This window comes from Balaenoptera physalus (assembly GCF_965194825.1).
Source record: "Balaenoptera physalus genome assembly, chromosome: 5".
Lineage (NCBI taxonomy): Eukaryota > Metazoa > Chordata > Mammalia > Artiodactyla > Balaenopteridae > Balaenoptera > Balaenoptera physalus.
Genome location: NC_138884.1, coordinates 128,855,066 through 128,873,230, shown reverse-complemented (window position 1 = coordinate 128,873,230; position 18,165 = coordinate 128,855,066). Strand labels below are relative to the sequence as shown.

Here is an 18,165-nt window from a genome sequence, read left to right as displayed (position 1 = left end):
GCCGTGTGGGTGAAAGGCTCTTGGTGCTCCAGCCAGGCATCAGGGCTGTGCCTCTGAGGTGGGAGAGCCAACTTCAGGACACTGGTCCACAAGAGACCTCCCAGCTCCACGTAATACCAAACAGCAAAAATCTCTCAGAGATCTCCATCTCAACTTCAAGACCCAGCTTCACTCAACGACCAGCAAGCTACAGTGCTGGACACCCTATGCCAAACAACTAGCAAGACAGGAACACAGCCCCATCCATTAGCAGAGAGCCTGCCTAAAATCATAATAAGGCCACAGACACCCCAAAACACACCACCAGACGTGGACGTGCCCACCAGAAAGGCAAGATCCAGCCTCATTCACCAGAACATAGGCACTAGTCCCCTCCACCAGGAAGCCTACACAACCCACTGAACCAACCTTAACCACTGGGGACAGATACCAAAAACAACGGGAACTACGAACCTGCAGCCTGTGAAAAGGAGAGCCCAAACACAGTAAGATAAGCAAAATGAGAAGACAAAAAAACACACAGCAGGTGAAGGAGCAGGGTCAAAACACACCAGACCTAACAAATGAAGAGGAAATAGGCAGTCTACCTGAAAAAGACTTCAGAATGATAGTAAAGATGATCCAAAATCTTGGAAACAGAATAGACAAAATGCAAGAAACATTTAACAAGGACGTAGAAGAACTAAAGAGGAACCAAGCAACGATGAAAAACACAATAAATGAAATTAAAAATACTCGAGAAGGGATCAATAGCAGAATAACTGAGGCAGAAGAAAGGATAAGTGACCTGGAAGATAAAATGGTGGAAATAACTACTGCAGAGCAGGATAAAGAAAAAAGAATGAAAAGAACTGAGGACAGTCTCAGAGACCTCTGGGACAACATTACACGCAGGAACATTCGAATTATAGGGGTCCCAGAAGAAGAAGAGAAAAAGAAAGGGACTGAGAAAATATTTGAAGAGATTATAGTTGAAAACTTCCCTAATATGGGAAAGGAAATAGATAATCAAGTCCTGGAAGCACAGAGAGTCCCATACAGGATAAATCCAAGAAGAAACACACCAAGACACATATTAATCAAACTGTCAAAAATTAAATATAAAGAAAACATATTAAAAGCAGCAAGGGAAAAACAACAAATAACACACAAGGGAATCCCCATAAGGTTAACAGCTGATCTTTCAGCAGAAACTCTGCAAGCCAGAAGGGAGTGGCAGGATATACTTAAAGTGATGAAGGAGAAAAACCTACAACCAAGATTACTCTAACCAGCATGGATCTCATTCAGATTTGATGGAGAAATTAAAACCTTTACAGACAAGCAAAAGCTGAGAGAGTTCAGCACCACCAAACCAGCTTTACAATAAATGCTAAAGGAACTTCTCTAGGCAAGAAACACAAGAGAAGGAAAACACCTACAATAACAAACCCAAAACATTTAAGAAAATGGGAATAGGAACATACATATCGATAATTACCTTAAATGTAAATGGATTAAATGCTCCCACCAAAAGACACAGACTGGCTGAATGGATACAAAAACAAGACCCATATATTTGCTGTCTACAAGAGACCCACTTCAGACCTAGAGACACATACAGACTGAAAGTGAGGGGATGGAAAAAGATATTCCATGCAAATGGAAATCAAAAGAAAGCTGGAGTAGCAATTCTCATATCAGACAAAATAGACTTTAAAATAAAGACTATTACAAGAGATAAAGAAGGACACTATATAATGATCAAGGGATCCATCCAAGAAGAAGATGTAACAATTGTAAATATTTATGCATCCAACACAGGAGCACCTCAATACATAAGGCAAATACTAACAGCCATAAAAGGGGAAATCGACAGTAACACAATCATAGTAGGGGACTTTAACACCCCACTTTCACCAATGGACAGATCATCCAAAATGAAAATAAATAAGGAAACACAAGCTTTAAATGATACCTTAAACAAGATGGACTTAATTGATATTTATAGGACATTCCACCCAAAAATAACAGAATACACATTTTTCTCAAGTGCTCATGGAACATCCTCCAAGAGAGATCATATCTTGGGTCACAAATCAAGCCTTGGTAAATTTAAGAAAATTGAAATCGTATCAAGTATCTTTTCCGACCACAGTGCTATGACACTAGATATCAATTACAGGAAAAGATCTGTAAAAACTACAAACACATGGAAGCTACACAACACACTACTTAATAACCAAGTGATCACTGAAGAAATCAAAGGGGAAGTCCAAAAATACCTAGAAACAAATGACAATGGAGACACAACGACCCAAAACCTATGGGATGCAGCAAAAGCAGTGCTAAGAGGGAAGTTTATAGCAATACAAGCCTACCTCAAGGAACAGGAAACATCTCGAATAAACAACCTAACCTTGCACCTAAAGCAATTAGAGAAAGAAGAACAAAAAAACCCCAAAGCTAGCAGAAGGAAAGAAATCATAAAGATCAGATCAGAAATAAATGAAAAAGAAATGAAGGAGACAATAGCAAAAATCAATGAAACCAAAAGCTGGTTCTTTGAGAAGATAAACAAAATTGATAAACCATTAGCCAGACTAATCAAGAGAAACAGGGAGAAGACTCAAATCAATAGAATTAGAAATGAAAAAGGAGAAGTAACCACTGACACTGCAGAAATACAAACGATCATGAGAGATTACTACAAGCAACTCTATGCCAATAAAACGGATAACCTGGAAGAAATGCACAGATTCTTAGAAATGCACAACCTGCCGAGACTGAACCAGGAAGAAATAGAAAATATGAACAGACCAATCACAAGCACTGAAATTGATACTGTGATTAAAAATCTTCCAACAAACAAAAGCCCAGGACCAGATGGCTTCACAGGCGAATTCTATCAAACATTTAGAGAAGAGCTAACACCTATCCTTCTCAAACTCTTCCAAAATATAGCAGAGGGAGGAACACTCCCCAACTCATTCTACGAGGCCACCATCACCCTGATGCCAAAACCAGACAAAGATGTCACAAAGAAAGAAAACTACAGGCCAATATCACTGATGAACATAGATGCAAAAATCCTCAACAAAATACTAGCAAACAGAATCCAACAGCACATTAAAAGGATCATACACCATGATCAAGTGGGGTTTATTCCAGGAATGCAAGGATTCTTCAATATACGCAAATCAATCAATGTGGTACATCATATTAACAAATTGAAGGAGAAAAACCATATGATCATCTCAATAGATGCAGAGAAAGCTTTCGACAAAATTCAACACCCATTTATAATAAAAGCCCTGCAGAAAGTAGGCATAGAGGGAACTTTCCTCAACATAATAAAGGCCATATATGACAAACCCACAGCCAACATTGTCCTCAATGGTGAAAAACTGAAACCATTTCCACTAAGATCAGGAACAAGACAAGGTTGCCCACTCTCACCACTATTATTCAACACAGTTTGGGAAGTGTTAGCCACAGCAATCAGAGAAGAAAAAGAAATAAAAGGAATCCAAATCGGAAAAGTAGAAGTAAAGCTGTCACTGTTTGCAGATGACATGATACTATACATAGAGAATGCTAAAGATGCTACCAGAAAACTACTAGAGCTAGTCAGTGAATTTGGTAAAGTAGCAGGATACAAAATTAATGCACAGAAATCTCTTGCATTCCTATATACTAATGATGAAAAATCTGAAAGTGAAATTAAGAAAACACTCCCGTTTACCATTGCAACAAAAAGGATAAAATATCTAGGAATAAACCTACCTAAGGAGACAAAAGACCTGTATGCAGAAAATTAGAAGACACTGATGAAAGAAATTAAAGATGATACAAATAGATGGAGAGATATACCATGTTCTTGGATTGGAAGAATCAACATTGTGAAAATGACTATACTACCCAAAGCAATCTACAGATTCAATGCAATCCCTATCAAACTACCACTGGCATTTTTCACAGAACTAGAACAAAAAATTTCACAATTTTTATGGAAACACAAAAGACCCTGAATAGCCAAAGCAATCTTGAGAACAAAAAATGGAGCTGGAGGAATCAGGCTCCCTGACTTCAGACTATATTACAAAGCTACAGTAATCAAGACAGTTTGGTACTGGCACAAAAACAGAAATATAGATCAATGGAACAGGATAGAAAGCCCAGAGATAAACCCACGCACATATGGTCACCTTATCTTTGATAAAGGAGGCAAGCATATACAGTGGAGAAAAGACAGCCTCTTCAATAAGTGGTGCTGGGAAAATTGGACAGGTACATGTAAAAGTATGAAGTTAGAACACTCCCTGACACCATACACAAAAATAAACTCAAAATGGATTAAAGACCTAAGTGTAAGGCCAGACACTATCAAACTCTTAGAGGAAAACATAGGCAGAACACTCTATGACATAAATCACAGCAAGATCCTTTTTGACCCAGCTCCTAGAGAAATGGAAATAAAAACACAAATAAACAAATGGGACCTAATGAAACTAAAAGCTTTTACACAGCAAAGGAAACCATAAACAAGACCAAAAGACAACCCTCAGAATGGGAGAAAATATTTGCAAATGAAGCAACTGACAAAGGATTAATCTCCAAGATTTACAAGCAGCTCATGCAGCTCAATATCAAAAAAACAAACAACCCAATCCAAAAATGGGCAGAAGACCTAAATAGACATTTCTCCAAAGAAGATACACAGATTGCCAACAGACACATGACAGAATGCTCAACATCATTAATCATTAGAGAAATGCAAATCAAAACTACAATGAGGTATCATCTCACACCGGTCAGAATGGCCATCATCAAAAAATCTACAAACAATAAATGCTGGAGAGGGTGTGGAGAAAAGGGAACCCTCTTGCACTGTTGGTGGGAATGTAAATTGATACAGCCACTATGGAGAACAGTATGGAGGTTCCTTAAAAAAACTAAACATAGAACTACCATACGACCCAGCAATCCCACTACTGGGCATATACCCTGAGAAAACCATAGTTCAAAAAGAGTCATGTACCAAAATGTTCATTGCAGCTCTATTTACAATAGCAGGACATGGAAGCAACCTAAATGTCCATCGACAGATGAATGGATAAAGAAGATGTGGCACATATATACAATGGAATATTACTCAGCCATAAAAAGAAATGAAATGGAGGTATTTGTAATGAGGTGGATGGAGTTAGAGTCTGTCATACAGAGTGAAGTAAGTCAGAAAGAGAAAAACAAATACAGTATGCTAACACATATATATGTAATCTAAAGAAAAAAAAGAAAAAGGTCATGAAGAACCTAGTGGCAAGACGGGAATAAAGACACAGACCTACTAGAGAATGGACTTGAGGATATGGGGAGGGGGAGGAGTGAGATGTGACAGGGTGAGAGAGTGTCATGGACATATATACACTACCAAATGTAAAATAGATAGCTAGTGGGAAGCAGCCGCATAGCACAGGGAGATCAGCTCGGTGCTTTGTGACCACCTAGAGGGGTGGGATAGGGAGGGTGGGAGGGAGGGAGATGCAAGAGGGAAGAGATATGGGAACATATGTATATGTATAACTGATTCACTTTGTTATAAAGCAGAAACTAACACACCATTGTAAAGCAATTATACTTCAATAAAGATGTTTAAAAAAAAAAAAAAGAAAACATAAATGCCAAGTGAATTCTATAGAGAGTAATAAATTCTTCAAAAATTTGGAGAACGGGTTGGGGTGCTTTGATGATGCATTATCTAGTAGATGTGACTTACATTGAACTTTAACAAATAATAGATTAGGAAAGTTTTGAATATTTCAGGAACTTGAGCAAAGGCTATAAAACAGGAATTTAAAAGACATGTGTGAGGAATGGACTGAAACTATCTCACCAGAAGGGAAAATTCAGGAAGGAAGCAAAGAGATAAACTGGAGTTTAAATTTAAAGAGCCTTAAATGTCAGAAGAGAGTCAGATGTGAATCACAGAAATATCTGAGGCGCAAGCATTTATCTGAAAAAAATCATATTAATATGGTGGCTGTTAAAAAAGACTCTTAGGATAAGGTTAAAAGGACACTAGTAAGGAGGCTTAAATAATGCTGAGAGTAGAGGCCCGAGCTAAACAGAAATGGTGACAGGGAAATAACATGGAGAGGCAAAACTTAAAAGGGTTTCTGATGAAAGAATTTACATAATTTGCTGAAGAGATATAAGACTAAGAGAAGAAATAGCTGTCTTAAATATAGGTGACATCTATGTTACTGAAACGATTAATCATCAACATGCATATTTAAGAAGGTATATAGGTACATCCCTGATCAAAGGAATGCTCTACTTATCAATATGGTGGTAACACAGTCTCAGAACATCAACCTCAGTCAATGATTCTCAACCTGGAGTAAGGTGTATATCAGAATTGCTGCCCCTGACAGCTGCCCATCAAGATCCTCTGCTCTTCCAAAGAGAAGCATGCAATGCATTACATTGCATGTAATGAGAAATGTTACTGGGAGAGTGTGTTGCATATGTAAACCCCGTGGAACAGAACGACCTCAGTGCTATGATTTATACATAATAAGCCTTTTTGCTCCAATAAATAAATTTTAAAGTATTCTAGTAGCCTAACTCTGAAAAATTAGAGCAGCACAAATAATCAAAAGCAAAAGTACACAAAACACATGTGGACTTAAACTGAGCTTTGAAGGGGTAGGTAAGAGACAAGGATCTACTGAGCAGTTCCGATACTTTTCCACTGCTATAAACTTATGTTTCATTTGTCTCAAAAGGTGCATAATTTAAGGAATGCCAACTGCCACTCTGACTTAAGGATTATCAGAAATACTTACAAAGCACTCTGCAGCATCATCCATAAGGCCAAGCTGAAATCGCTGCTCATCTTTGAAACTTTCTGCAAGTGCATGCCTTATGTTATCCGAAGGAAGTGCTTTTTCTCGACTGTGTTGAAACTGTTGAAATATTGTCTGGGAATCAACAAATACATCGACCAGTAAGTTTAACACCAACAACTAAAAAACACTTGAGCAATTTCATTTCAACAGCAAAACTCGAAACTCTATACTCAAACTAACAGTCTTTTGCTTTAAAATTCCATACAAAAAATTAATTATTTCTATGAGTAATATGTAGAAATGCTTGCCCCAGCCTCTAAATCAAATGTTAGTGCATAAGAATTAAACATGTAAAGTTCTCAGATCCCATCCTCAGAGATTCTGATTGAGATGAGGCCCATTTTGAAACTGTTCCCTAGCTGACTATGATCTAAGTTGTTTAGAAAGAGTTTTGAGATGATTTGCTTTAAATCTTAAAGTGTACTGTAGGAATTAAAATTCTGTTATACAAAAATAAACATATAATCAAATAAAACAGTAGGAACTCACTAGACTTGAAACAGTGGGAACATCATTCAAGAACATTAAATTATAGGTGTTAATCTGGTCTTCTATTTTCTTTATTGAATTTAAGCAAGAAAAACTTTTTAATAAGTTCCAGTTTTATGACAATCATCTTAGGTGAGTGAAAGTGGGGAAAAAATAAAGTTTGCTGTGATAAACCATCCAATAAGGATTGATCATATTAAGTGCTATATTAATTAGCTCAAGGGGTATGTCATCTCAAAAAAAAATTGCTTTTAAGATCAACATATGGTAGGCTAGGAAATATTTCAAGAATCTGTTCCACTGATACAAGAAAATTTAATTTACAAATAAGAAATTTAAAAAGAAAGATGCCAAGTGATATTAGATATCCAGAACCAAAATTTTTAGCTACAATTACAAATGATAAAAAATGAAAAATATTTTCACAAGTCATTTCTTATTTAGGTAGTCAAATTTTCCAGGTAATGTTTAAGATATTAATCCTACACAAGACTGATGTTCATTTAACATCTATTTTTTTGATTGTCCAGTATATGTGAGGCATTGTTCTACACCAGAAAACAAAGACCCTGCCCTCATGGAGCATACGTTCTAGTTGTAGTAATAAGGAGAGGGCAAATAAGTAATTATATGTCAGAATGTAATAAGTACAATAGAGAAAAACAAAGAAATACAATACAAGAGAGAAAGATAAAGTAGTGTAATAGGGATAGGGACGCTGGGGGTAGGAGAGAGGGAGGGAGCTTACCTATTACCAAGGGTAGTCAAGGAAGGTCTCACTGATGGAAAAATAACATTTAAGGAGAGGCATAAAGGAAATAAGGGTGTTAGCCACAGGGACATCTGGAAGAAAATCATTCTAGACAAAAGGAATAATAATGAAAACACTCAAGAGATGAAAGCCAGCTCTGAGAAACTGCAAGGAGGACAGTGCAGCGTGTGTGTGTGTGTGCGCGCGCGCGCAAACAGGTGTTTTGAGGCAGGGGACGCAAGCAGGGGAAAGAGGCAGGTGATGTGGAAGGCTATGGGAAGACCTGAGCTAGAAAATTTAACTAGTTTTTACACCTGGACAAAACATTCAAAATTTACTGCAGAGTAAATAAAATGCGATACTGTAATCTGATCTAAGTTCATTCATCAACCCTATTTTTGCCATATAAAAAAGAGAATATAAAATCGCCTCCTGATTGGGATTGACATGTATACACTGATGTGTATAAATAAAATTGATCACTAATAAGAACCTGCTGTATAAAAAAATAAATAAAATTAAATTTAAAAATTTTTTTTAAATAAAATAAAATAAAATTGCCTCCTTTGGTGACTTATTCAAACAGCCTTTTTAGGAATGTAAGTCAAAATAAAGCATGAAAACTACCTTTTATTTTCCTGTATTATGTATATGTGTGTGTACTAAGAATACTCAAGAATGTAAAAGACTGAAATACTTATTTCTGAAAACATATTAATCAAATCTTAAATTCTTGGGCAAAAATTTCAATGACATAAATGCGTTGCTAATATATACTGGACTCCCCATCTCTGCCTTTGTCCCTATTCTATATATTCTCATTCAAGGAGCCAAAGAGATCTAGTCCAAATATTATACCTACTTAACACAGGTTATATCACTCCTCCACTCAAAACAATCCCACGACTTCCTAAATCACTCAGGAGTAAAAGTCAAGGTCCTCACAAAGGTCTAGAAGGCCCTACACAATCTGGACTCCTGTTCCAGTTATTTACTGCTGCATAACAAAACCACCCCAAATCTCAGGTACTAAAAATAACATTTATTTTGATCACAAGTTTGCAGTCTGGGTGAGGACAGCTCAACTCTGCCCCACTTGCAGTCGTCTGTAATAGTCTGAATGCTGGAACTTGGGAGTCATCTGAAGGTCGCTCACTAGTGTCTAGAGGTTGATGCTGGTTGTTGGTGCTGACTGCTGGCCGGGAACTTGGCTGTAGCTATGACCAGCTTGGCTTCCTCATAGCATGGCAACTCACTTCCAAGAATGGGCACCCCAACAGACAGAGCCAGGTGGAAGCTTTATCACTTTTTCTAATCTACCCTAATCTCATTTCTGCGACATTCTATATGATGGAAGTGAAACATTAGGGGCAACCCATATTCAAGGAATTAGACTCCACCTTTCAATAGAAGAGTGCAAAAGAATCTGCAGACATTTTTGAAGTCACCACAACTCACCTGACCTCTGAGCTCATCTCCTATCACTGTCCCCCTTGCTCACAAAGCTTCTGCCACCAGTCAGGTTTCCTTGAATATGTCACACACACTCCCACCTCAGGGCCTTTGCAGCTGCTGTGTCCCTGCTTGCCTGGAAGGCTCTAGTCCACTCCATCACCTTTTCCAAGTTGTGATTTAAATGTCATTTTCTCAGTGAGGCTTTCCTTGCTACTCAACACTCTCTAGTACCTATCCCTGATTTATATTTCCTCCTATTACCTAACATACTTTATATTTTGTTTATTTATTTTCTTCTCCCTTACACGAAGATAAGCTACATAAGAACAGGGATTTTTATTAGTTCCGTTCACTGCTGTATCCTTAGTAACTACAGCAGTGCCCAGAATTCAGTAGTAGCTCAAAAAACATCTGTTAAATGATTATTTCAAAATAATGAAAAATATAATGTTCCTAACACAGGAAAATGGATCCGTAAACCTGAATAAGTCATACTTTAAGAATTCCTCTTCAAAACTGTAAGTCACTTGACAATAACTTTAATTACAAATAAACTAACCAAATATGTCAAACACACCAAACTATCAAATAAAATTAAATCTTTTGAGAAACAATAGTAATTTTTCAGAACTATTAAAAGGTTACCTTCAATGCACAAAATATGCAGGCATCTCTCGGACAAACATGTCCATTCAGAACCCGCAAGCTTCTTCGGAATATATCTAATTGCCATAAAACCTAAAAAATAGTGAGATGTGAAGAAAGAAAGAAACACAGTAATATTTTTCTCACTGGGATGAAAGACAGATTTAAATATTTTTTAAATTGCGGAAGGCTCATAACGTCTTTTAATCTCTTGTACATAATCAGATATATACTACTAAAAATAATAAGTACAAAACTGCTATATACATGTAGTTCACATATAAAAGATGGATTTAGAAAATATTACTATGGATTCACATGTAAAAACCATGACAGGCACAGAACAAGAAAAATATAACTCCTCAGTTAAGGAATTTATATGGACAGGAAACAAGGGATACTGAATGCAGGACTTGGCAGAGACTTGAGAGAGGAAGTGATTATAATACTTGGAATGAACTGAAATTTAGGAAGGAAATATAATTGCAGTTAAAAGTCAGGGTGTACCAAATAAGGGTCAGTATGTAGTGGCAAGAAAAATCGGCAGAGGCCTGTGTGGTCATTGTACACTGAGTGAAAAACGGGGCATCTGTGTAGTCATGGGGGTACAGCATAATATGAAGCAGCAGTTAAAAAATAACCTGAATATATTTGCTGCAATTATCCAATCATTTACTACTAAAAAAACAAAAACAAAATAAAAAAGACTGTAGTTGTTTAAATAAATCAGTGTAATACTTAAAATCATTCTAGAAAAATCTGAAATTTATACAATGGGGATAACTGTGTCAGTCTCATAGACTGCTTGTAAGGATTAAATATATGTATGTAATATGTGAAGTGTTTAGAGCAGTGCCCAGTACACAAGTGGCATGCATTGAATGCAACCTGCTATTTGTTGTTGTAAATACTATTACAACAAACAATTAAGATCTTCAAGTTTCTCTATACCTTTCAGTCATTTCCTCAAATAATAAAACCAAGAAAATCCATTCACCATCTCACATTTCTCCCAACCAAAAAAAAAAAGTTAATAAAAACAAATAATTTTAAAAGTTTCCTATTTTTTAATAACTCAGTAACTAAAAGCCATTTCAGAATTTCTCTTTAATAGTTGCTTTTCCTTAAACCATAACTAATAGGATTCATTTAGTTATCACAAATAACTCAGTGTTTTGCAAAGCACTTGAAAATGTTTAATAACTTTCTTGCATATCATATTCTATCATACCATAAAATATACATTAAAATTCATTCGTCAAGATGAAGGTCACGACAGCACAGTTGTGGGAAGTGCACAGCACTGTGGTTAGTGATACACCCTCTGAAGACAGGCTGCCTGGGTTCTAATTCTGGCTTTACTGTTTACAGCTCTTGGGCTGACTTGAGCAAAATATTTCCTGAAACTTAGTTTTCTCATCACTGAAAGGAAGATAAAAGTAGTACCTATCTCTTAGGATCATTTTAAGAACTAGATTAGATAAAACACAGTGTACCAATGCACAGCAAGAGCACAATAAATGTTAGCTATTAAATATTTTAACTTTGCTTTTAACTTACAGAACTCAAAACCACACCAATATGGCATACCTACTTAATTGTATCACTTTCTCATCAAATAAAAGTTCAAAATATTCAGCCAAAAGAGAAAACTCTATAATCTGCTTATAAGGCTTACGAATTAAGTCTTTCAAATGTAATGTTTTCTAGGGTTAGCAAAATGTTTAACTTACACTGAATCTAAACTACAGAAAAAATATTTTATGTGACTTCTCTGTATACTACTCAATATAAAAATGATTTTCACAAATCCATACCAAAAATTATCTTCATTATAGTTAATCTTTATCCTATTTCATTTAAAAATGTTGATTATATTGTACCACCTGTTTTAAGTTAAAGCCTAAGCTAGTTGTTGGACTAATTAGTTTTTAGCAATATAATTTTATAATATAAACATTTTTCTTTTGCATTATTTGCATTTTTCATTTTAACATGGTACCTAACAAAATTAATGTAGTTATTTTGAATGTTTATACATGTTTCTTATTTAGTTATTCCCCAAAGATTAATACATATATGCATATGCATTTAATAAAGGAATATAAACCTTTCATCATATTCCTGACCTCAAAATAATATAAAAAATAATAAAAATTAAGGGGAAATGGCATATAAATTCATTTTTCTTACTTATATTACATCCAAAACATTTTAATAATGTCCATTTTTAGTAATTTCTTACAAAACGTATTTCACAATTTATTTCTCAGCAGTTTTAAAAAGTACTCATCAAACTGCATATTAGCATTTATATTCTGAATTTTTAAAAATGAAGTCAGGCTTTTTCTGACAGAAGTCTACTTGAATAGCTGTTTTGTCAGTGAGGACTGGCTTTGTAAATTAGTTTATACAGTAGACATTTTAACACCAGGGGCCAGCAGATTCCCTGGGTTGAAGGGATGGAGCTGGGAGTTCAGGGAAGCCAAAGCAGCTAGAGTTGGCGGGACAGAGTGCTGCAGTGGGGAGAGCTGCACACAGTTAACACCAGAGTTCGTGAGGGGGCCTCTCGAGTATTCAGGTGAGCACTGTGAGGAAACTACCTGAGACCAGGAAAGAAAATCCCAAAAGATTAGATGGAATGCCCAAAGCACGTATCAGTTCAGGGCAGTGCCCGTTCCCAACAGCCAAAGTGGAAAACATCATAATTCACAGAGCATCAGTTAAAGAAAGAAGGGTCCCTCCCCACTAGCAGAGAAATTAACCCCAGAATAAACGCAGTTCTGGTACTGCCTACAAAGCTTAAACGTAAAATGATCAAACTGTTTCTAAATAAACTAATCCTATCCCAGAACAACGTTCAAGAATATTTTTAGGAATATAAAAATACTCATCACCCAACAAAGTAAAACTTAAAATGTCGTCTGACATCCAATCAAAAATTACCAGGCATGGGCTTCCCTGGTGGCACCATGGTTAAGAATCTGTCTGCCAACACAGGGGACACGGGTTTGAGCCCTGGTCCAGGAAGATCCCACATGCCACGAAGCAACTAAGCCCGTGCACCACAACTACTGAGCCTGCACTCTAGAGCCCATAAGCACAACTACTGACACCCGCATGCCACAACTACTGAAGTCCGAGCGCCTAGAGCCCAGCTCCGCAACGAGAAGCCACCACAATGAGAGGCCTGTGCATCACAATGAAGAGGAGCCCCTGCTCACCTCAACTAAAGAAAGCCCACACGCAGTGACGAAGACCCAATGCAGCCAAAAATAAATAAATCAATAAAATTTTAAAAATTACCAGGCATTACAAGAAACAAGAAAATATATTCCAAACCTAGAAAGAAAAAAAAAAAAGAACAGAATTTGCACAGACAGAATTAGTAGACAAGTACATTAAAACAATTATTATAACTGTATTCATATATTCAAGAGGACAGAGAAAAGATGGGACATGTTAAGTATAGACACAAGTGATTTTTAAAAGACCCAGAGCAAACTTCTAAAGGTGAAAATTACAATGTCTGAGATTTAAAAATACACTGGTGAGATTAATAGCAGATTAAATAAACACTGCAAAAGAAAAAATTAATGAACTTGAAGACACAGCAATAGAAACCATACAAAATGAAAGAGAAAAAAAAAAGAATGAGAAAGAAAATGAAGAGCACATCAGTGAACTGTGGGACTTAAAGCAACCAACTGCATATGTATCAATAACTGGAATCCCCCAAAGGAGGGGAGGGATAGAAAAATTTGAAGAAATAATGGTCAAAGAGTTTCCACAGCTTTTTAAAATTTATTTTTATTTTATTCATTTTATTTTTGGCTGTGTTGGGTCTTCATTGCTGCGCGCGGGCTTTCCCCAGTTGCAGCGAGTGGGGGCCACTCTTTGTTGTAGTGCGCGGGCTTCTCGTTGTGGTGGCTTCTCTTGTTGCAGAGCACGGGCTCCAAGTGCACGGGCTTCAGTACTTGTGGCACACAGGCTCCGGAGTTGTGGCTCATGGGCTCTAGAGCGCAGGCTCAGTAGTTGTGCCGCATGGGCCTAGTTGCTCTGCAGCATGTGGGATCTTCCCGGACCAGGGCTTGAACCCGTGTCCCCTGCATTAGCAGGCGGATTCTTAACCACTGCGTCACCAGGGAAGCCCACCCACATTTGATTAAAATTATAAAGCCATGGGTCTAAGATGCTCAATGGACCCAAACACAAGAAGCATGTAGAAAACTATATCAAGGCACATCATAACCAAATTGCTTTAAACCAGTTAAAAAAAGAAAATCTTAAAAGCAGCCAGAAAAAAAGGGGCACATTACAAACACAAGAACAAAGATAAGAATGACAATAGTTTTCCAGGAGAAGTAATGCAAGCCAGAAGACAGATGAGCAAAATCTTTAAAATACTAAAAGAAAAACTGTCAACTTAAACTTCTTTAATGAATGAAAATATCTTTCAATAACAAAAGTCATCCTTCAAGCAGAAGAAATGATACCAGGTGGCAAGCTGGATCCACACAAAGGAGTGATGAGCACCATAACTGGTAGCTATGTAGATAAGTAGAAATAACCTTCATGGCAAAGGTCAGTGGACTGTTCATTTTTTAAAAAAAAAAATATATCAACATAGGAATACCTCTCCATTTTCTTTACCACGTAAGTGTCCTTGCTCAGAATTTTCTTTTGTTATAATAAGCTTTTCATCTCTCTGAACTACACACGGTATTTTGGGACCCAAAAAAAGGGACAGACACAGAGGGAAATACATAAATGTAAAAAAAGAACTGGAAAAGGGGTAACAGGAGAAGATTTGAAATGACAGAAGCTCTTTCTCAGAGCCTGATTCAATAAAAGCATATAATTCCATGTCTTTTGGAGTCTGGTATTTCTCTATATTGGGTGTCATTCAATAAATATTTTCCTGCCCTTCTCACAGCACTTACTGCCAAAGGGATCCTTCAGCCAGGGCAGAACAGTGACTGTCATTTAAAGGTCCCAACATAAATTAGAATTAATGCTTTTCTAATACCAATTGCTTCTGTTTCCCTGAGTGAGTTATAAAACTTTCAAGTTTGACATATGTCCCGGACAGAGGACAATTAAGAACACAAGTCTGAGTCAGATGTCTGAGCACTTGACACATTCTAGATGTGTTCATTTATCAAATGAGTTAATTAAGCAATATTTCTCTTTCTACTCTCAGTTTTCAGGAGGAAAAAAAAGCAATAGAAAGAAAACATGTAAAAAGCTATTTATTTTCAATAAAATATTTTAAGGTATATTCTAGCATCCATAGAGTAACATTCCAATATTCTAAATCTTCCTCATCCTTAGTACTGTACAATCAACGGTCAGAAGGATATAGGCCCCTACAAAATCTGAAAATGTTGAATAAAAACTATCGTACATAAGAAAGATATTTATGCAAGGCAGAAAGTTGGATTAATACATATTTGCTAATTAAAAGAATTTCAACAAGGACTGAAGCAAAATGAATTAACTGTTAATTTAACTACAACAGTGGTGTCCAAATTATGATTCTACAGAGGGGATTTAAGGCCATGGTGGGGGGGGTGAAAGGAATTTGAGTACTGAGATTAAAAACTCTGCATTCTCATTTCAATCCATGCAGCTTGTTTCTTTTTATGCTGTCTATGGGGATCCTACTGGATTTCTTAAACAAAAAAAAAGGGGGGAGAGAGGGGTTGACTAGCCAATTCAAAAAAATAATTTTATGTATTTTAGAAACATTCTTAATTTACTAAGTAAACATTTTAAGCCACAAGATATTTTTATACCCTAGCAATGTATCATTCTGTTGAAAAAAACATTTCCGTTTATTATAAAAACCAAAATGCCCAGTCAAAATATTTTGCTACTATTGAAAGTGATATTAAAAAGTCATTCTAGTCAATAACTTTATTCTTAATTTACAAGTTAAAGAAGGATTAAGCAAAGAATTTCCTGAAAGGCGCTTTTTAAAATTTAACAAGAAATTATGGTCTCACCTGTACAGCACTATTAAGAAAGCAGCTGTTTTGTCCTGGTTCATTCAACAAGCCTTTGGTAGGGGCTAGGGACAGCATACTCCCAGGTTGATAAGTTTTTCCAAGATTGCCACCAGGTTTCCGTAAGAATTTTACCCATGCCATTTTCAAGCAACTTTGTTTGCATTAAAGCTAAGAATTATATACTTATGTGATACTTCTGATGATAAAATGGATGGTTTCTTGAATGGTCCACTTAAATTCGCTGCAGTCTATTACCAAAACATAAGTTTCCAAGTCCATATCTTTCCTGATGGTGTAGTTTTGAGGACTTTGTCAAGTAAAAAAAGGATACATAAGCATTGAAGTTCTGAAAACTAAAAAAGAAAGCTATTTTAAACAAGGCCTTAAAGATTTAAAAATCTCTGTGTTAAATTTTATAAGAGTACAGTTTAAGGTGAAAAAGATTTTTTAAAAACTGCTAAAGTAACATCGATGAACAAATCATATTCTTTAAAGCACAAGTCATTTGTCTTGATGGTTTTAAAAACAGATGATACAAAAAGATGTAGAGTTAGCATTTGGTACGATTCATTTGGTCATTTGTTTTCCTCGTGTTTCTTCAATAAGAAAGAAGTCTTTCTCTTTCCCAGGTGAAGTTATTAAAGGTGACTCCATATTTCATATCAATGTGACCTCAAAGCAAACCTGTAAGAAAAAAAAGAAATGTTGAAATAAAAGTAAAGGCTAATAAAGAAAATTCCTACTTTACTATATGAACACAAATATTGAGTACATAATTAAAGTATTATATATATAATCATAAAATGATTGGAACTAATAATGTTCTTCTTAAAATATGAAAATGAAAACACAGTTCATCATTTAAATTTTCAAAACATATCAAGGTGACATCAATCGCTACCTACTTCAAGATTTCAATGGTCATATGATGGTTTCATATTCTAAAGAAAACTAGAATCAACTTAGATCTCAGGTAGTGTTTTGAATAATACTAACTTTGCTGCCAATACTATATTGCTGTTTACTAAACAGAGACTCTACAGAGACTCTATATTGTTATCTATGTTACTGAGAATCATATCATTTCTGCAAGAAAGTCAATAGATTTTATGTAAATTGACATGCATTAAAACTCAGAAGAAACATTAAATTGATAAACAAATCTTAGTGAATTAGAGTAAATTTCCACACTATTCATGAACACATACTCCTGGCTAAAAGGACTTCAAAATGTTCAACTTCTAAATTAAAAACAATCAAGTATTACTAGCAAAGTTTACTTTAATCAATTGAATTTCCTTCCTGCATTCATTCTTTCAACAAATGTTTATTGAGCCATGTACTATGCCAGGCACTAGAACTGACATTTTAATGAGGACAGACAGACCATAATTCAGTGAATAATAAATTGTAGAGTGTACTAGAAGAGTTATGCTCTGAGTGCTAACGGAAAAACAATTCAAGCAAAGGGGATGAGAAGTGTATATAATGGGAGATGGTTTGCACTTTTAAATAGGATAGTCTTGGAAAGTGTAATTGAGAACGTTACCTTTGTACAAAGATTTGAAGGAGGTGAAGATGCCACTCTGGAGAAGGCATTTCTAGCAGAGTGAACAGCATGCCTGGCATACTGGAAGGTAGTAAGAAGTCCAGTGTGGCAGAATAAATATGAACAAAGAGGAGAATAGATGAAAAGGGTGGATGGGAAAGAGAGAGAGATCATGAAGGGCCTCAAAAGCCCTTTGTAAGGACTTTGGCTTTAAATTTAAACTCTACATGAAAGCCATTGAGTTTCACTTCACAGCACAAAAACATGAGAGGACAGAACATTATAGGTCAGTTCAATTCCATTGATCAAATAGCTACTAAGATAGCAAAGCACTGAGGAATAAAGAAGAAAAGCATTAGTCTTTACAGAATT

The 18,165-nt window shown here is 36.0% G+C and overlaps 1 protein-coding gene across 1 annotated transcript in view; it reads right to left on the bottom strand.

Moving 5' to 3' along the window:
- The window catches only part of USP53 (ubiquitin specific peptidase 53), a 73,251-nt gene that overhangs the window by 37,015 nt on the left and 18,071 nt on the right, over positions 1 to 18,165 (bottom strand). Inside the window, exons 3-5 of the mRNA XM_082462767.1 lie at positions 16,242 to 16,928; positions 10,234 to 10,326; positions 6,831 to 6,965 (exon numbers count right to left, since the gene is read on the bottom strand). Coding sequence (XP_082318893.1) covers positions 6,831 to 6,965; positions 10,234 to 10,326; positions 16,242 to 16,385 — 372 coding nt within the window. The 5' untranslated portion in view covers positions 16,386 to 16,928. The remainder of the gene's footprint in view (positions 1 to 6,830; positions 6,966 to 10,233; positions 10,327 to 16,241; positions 16,929 to 18,165) is intronic.